The 4,300-nt window shown below is 44.2% G+C and overlaps 1 protein-coding gene across 1 annotated transcript; it reads left to right on the top strand.

Moving 5' to 3' along the window:
• Positions 1–779: 779 nt before the first annotated feature.
• LOC132216306 (N-formyl peptide receptor 2-like) lies at positions 780–2,522 on the top strand. Its single transcript, XM_059665472.1, is given in 2 exon segments — positions 780–1,614; positions 1,617–2,522. Coding segments are annotated over 2 exon segments (1,002 nt in total). The 5' UTR covers positions 780–785; the 3' UTR covers positions 1,790–2,522.
• Positions 2,523–4,300: the final 1,778 nt, after the last annotated feature.

The following is a 4,300-nucleotide window of genomic DNA, read 5'->3' as shown; positions in this document are numbered from 1 at the left end:
GACATCCTGCGAGGGGTCCTGGATTGTGAGAGGGCAGTTCTCAAATGATGCACCCCAGAATCGGGCTCCCTCCTCTATGGTTCCGGGTCCATCACCCAAGAACCGCAGCTGCCAAGTCACTGCAGCTCGGCAGCTCCTGCATTGACTGTCTGCCCCAGGTGGTCAGTGCACATCACAGCTACTGGTCAGACGGATGGATGGTCACTTGGGCTTTTATATACATAGACTAGAGACCTGGTGCACAAAATTCGTGCACTCAGGGGAGTCCCTCAGCCTGACTTGCGCCCTCTAGCAGTCCAGGAGCCCTTGGGGGATGTCCGAGTGATGGCTTAGGCCCATTCCCCATGGGGAGCGGGCCTAAGCTTTCAGTCAGGCATCCTTAGCGCTGCTGCAGAGGCAGGAGAGGCTCCTGCAACCGCTGCTGAGCTAGCCAGCCATGGCCCAGCTTCTGGCTGAGCGGTGCTCCCCTGGAGGAGTGCACTGACCACCAGGGGGCAGATCCTGCATTGAGCGCCTGGCCCCTGGTGGTCAATGTGCATCATAGCAAACAGTCATTCTGCCGTTCAGTCAATTTGCCTATTAGCTTTTATTATATAGGATGGAGAAGTGTCCTTTCCCAAAGGAACAGCCAAGAGTGTGTCCAATTTCAGTGACTAGCCACAAGGTTCAGGAGAGTGGGTTTGGAGAAGAAGCTCTAGTGGAAGTTGTTGGCCTGAACAGAAATGCTGTAAGATGGTGCACAGCTGACAAATTCCCATTGTTGAGATGTTTCAGGTGTGGGCAGGATGGAAACTGGCTACGCTGCTCTGCAGATCTTCTTATTGGTGATGCAAGGGATCACCTGTGTCCTCGGCATCCTGGGCAATGCGCTTGTGATCTGGGTGGCTGGATTCTGGATGGCACACACAGTCACCACCTTGTGCTACCTGAACTTGGCCTTAGCTGACTTCTTCTTCAGCGCCACTCTGCCATTCTTCATGGTTGTAAGTACCATGAGAGGACAATGGCCTTATGGCTGGTTCCTATGCAAGTTATTTAACATTATGGGTGACACAAACCTGTATGGAAGTGTCTTCCTCATTGCTTTCATTGCTCTGGACCGCTGTATTTGTGTCCTGCATCCGGTCTGGGCCCAGAACAACCGCACTCTAAGTCTGGCTAAAAAAGTGATCACTGTACCCTGGATTCTTGCTCTACTCCTTAGCTTGCCAGTTCTCATCTTCTTTACTGCAGTAACGGATGAGAACGGGGATATATACTGTGATTTCAACATTGACTTCTGGGCTGACATCGGTAAAGAAGAGAAGTTGCAGAGGTACTTTACCTCAGAAGCAATCATAGCGATCATCCAGTTTGTCACTGGCTTCACTCGACCGATGTCCATCATCGCCATCTGCTATGGGCTCATTGCAGCCAAACTCCGAAACAAGAGCATGATGAAGTCCCGCCATCCCTTACGGGTCCTCACTGCTGTCGGAGCTTCCTTTTTCATTTGCTGGTTCCCCTTGCAACTGTGTCTTCTTCTGAATAAACTCTGTGCCAGAGCAGTACATGAAGGAAAGTACAACATCATTCATCTCCTGGTATATTTAACAAGCACCCTGGCCTTTTTCAACTCTGCCTCAACCCAGTGCTCTACGTCTTCCTGGGGAGAGACTTCCGAAGGAGACTGATCCACTCCCTGCCTGCCAGTCTGGAGAGGGCCCTGACTGAGGACTCAGCCCCAACCAGTGACACAACCACCAAATCGGCTTCACCTCCTACAGAGGCCCAATTACAGGAGATGTGAGGGGCCTGGGATCATTTATGAGCTTTGCCGGCTCCTGTCTGCTCCCTCTTCCAGCTGCATCTTACCTTAGGTCATACTGAGCGTTAGGTAAAATTTCCCTGGCCAGGAGACTGTAGAAAGAGACTGAGGGGCCCATTATTAAAGTCAGAGTTTCTTAAGGGAACATACATACAAGGCTCAGCTTGGGAGGCAGCAAGATGACACGGATGTCCTCCCTGCCACAGGGCAGGTGATAAGGAGTTTATAGGACAGGGAAGATGGATGGGGGTGCTGGAGAATGACCCACCTCAGGCAAGGAAAAACGGCCTTACAGACTTGCCTAGGGCACTCCCAGGGCCAGTCCCAGGAACCAGCATGCGGGGGGTGTTGGGAGGGGTTGGACTGTCTCTGAGGGGATTTCTGGGAAGCAATTTCTGTTCTGGCCTGAATGCAGCTACACAGTCTGGCAGCGGTGACATCAATGAATAGCCTCTTCTCCACACTGAAACATTCATCATGAAAAATACTTTGGTGCCCCCTGATTTGGAGATAAGAAATGGACATCCGGGTATTATTGCTCTCATTTTTCATTTTGGCACCTCAGCCTATACCCAGGGTCAGTGGAGGTGGGAAAGAGTACAGGGATGAGAAGAAGAAGAGTGATGGGGAGTCTGTAAAGCTTAGATGAGAAAGTATATTAAAGGGAAAACTTTGGTATTTCACCATGAAGTAAGATGTTTCCTGTAGATTGTTTTTATCTATTTTTTATCTGACCACGGAAGTTTCCTATTCCTAATTTACTAACCATTTTCTTCTTTTCTTAATCATAAATTACTACTGGATTTTATCAAATGTATGTTCTGCAGCTATTAAGATGATCATATTATTAGCATTTCACTTACACCATCATAAACTACATTCATTTTATATTCATTGTTAAACTACCTTTGAATTCATAGAATAACCACACTTGGTCATTATATACTATATATATACTGTGTATATATATGTGTGTGTCTGTACTTTATATATATACTGTATTTATAAATACAGTATATATATATATATATATACACATATATATACATACTTTATGTATATATTATATACTTTATATATTTCCAAACAACTCTAGGTTGGTTTGGAATTTCTGCATTTATTTTTATAGGTAAAGATGCATATGTTCTTTTACTTTCCACTTATATCCATGTCAGGTTTTATATCCCACAATGTAAAAAGAGCTGGGAAGTGATTCATCCAATACTATTCTCTGGTGTTATATCTTTTATAAATGTTTAGAGAAATTCACCAGTGATCCCAAGTGGATATTGAGTTTTCTTTTTTTTCTTTTTTTTTTTTTTTAATATATTTTATTGATTTTTTACAGAGAGGAAGGGAGAGAGATAGAGAGCTAGAAACATCGATGAGAGAGAAACATCGATCAGCTGCCTCCTGCAAGTCCCCCACTGGGGAAGTGCCCGCAACTCAGGTACATGCCCTTGACTGGAATCGAACCTGGGACCTTTCAGTCCGCAGGCCGACGCTCTATCCGCTGAGCCAAACCGGCTTTGGCTTGAGTTTTCTTTACAAGAAGACTTCTAACAGGTTCAATTTCTTTAATAATTATAGGATTATTCAGGCTTTCTATTTCCTCTTCTGTCTGTTTTGGTAACCTATGACATTCAAGGAATTTAGTCATTTTTTTCCTAATGGTCAAATTTATTGGTATGAAACAGTATGAAAACTGTGTTACAGTACTTGGTAGGAGTATCTTTACATAATAAGAATGTAATCTATCTGAGGGCAGGATTTGGCCTTTACTGTTCATTAATGGACCCCAAAACCATATGTGTAAAATAGCGCCTGACATGTGATAGACACCCAAAGAGTTTTGGAAATAATGACTCAATGAATAATAGCATTATCCAGGTATCAACTGCGGACCTTTATTTTATTTTTTTTAATATATTTTATTGATTTTTTACCGAGAGGAAGGGAGAGGGATAGAGAGCTAGAAACATGGATAAGAGAGAAATATCGATCAGCTGCCTCCTGCACACCCCTGACTGGGGATGTGCCCTCAACCACGGTACATGCCCTTAACCAGAATCGAACCTGGGACCCTTCAGTCCGCAGGCCGACACTCTATCCACTGAGCCAAAACGGTCAGGGCTCAACTGCGGACCTTTAATATCAATTAAAATGAATTCTGAATTAATAAGTGGGGGACTCTTTATTGAACTCTCACTGCCATTCCCAAAATTTTTACAAATCCTCAAGTGGCTTATCTTTCTATGAACACCTCAGATTTAATTTTCTGTTTCTAATAAAGTACTCTGGCTAACTGTTGACTGGTGTCTTTGCTTTGAAATAAATCAATCTACAGTAGTTCTCAGCCTTTTTTCTTGGTTTCTGCAACTAATCACTCACACATTGTCATCTAATGTGTAACAGAACATCCTGATGCGTTGGCCAAAGATAAACTCAAAATACAGATTCAAATGCAAAAAAAATTTGGACTTTGTCCCTGGT

The sequence above is a fragment of the Myotis daubentonii genome, chromosome 15 (genome assembly GCF_963259705.1).
Source record: "Myotis daubentonii chromosome 15, mMyoDau2.1, whole genome shotgun sequence".
NCBI classification, from domain to species: Eukaryota; Metazoa; Chordata; class Mammalia; order Chiroptera; family Vespertilionidae; genus Myotis; species Myotis daubentonii.
This window is presented reverse-complemented; position numbering and strand designations above follow the sequence as displayed.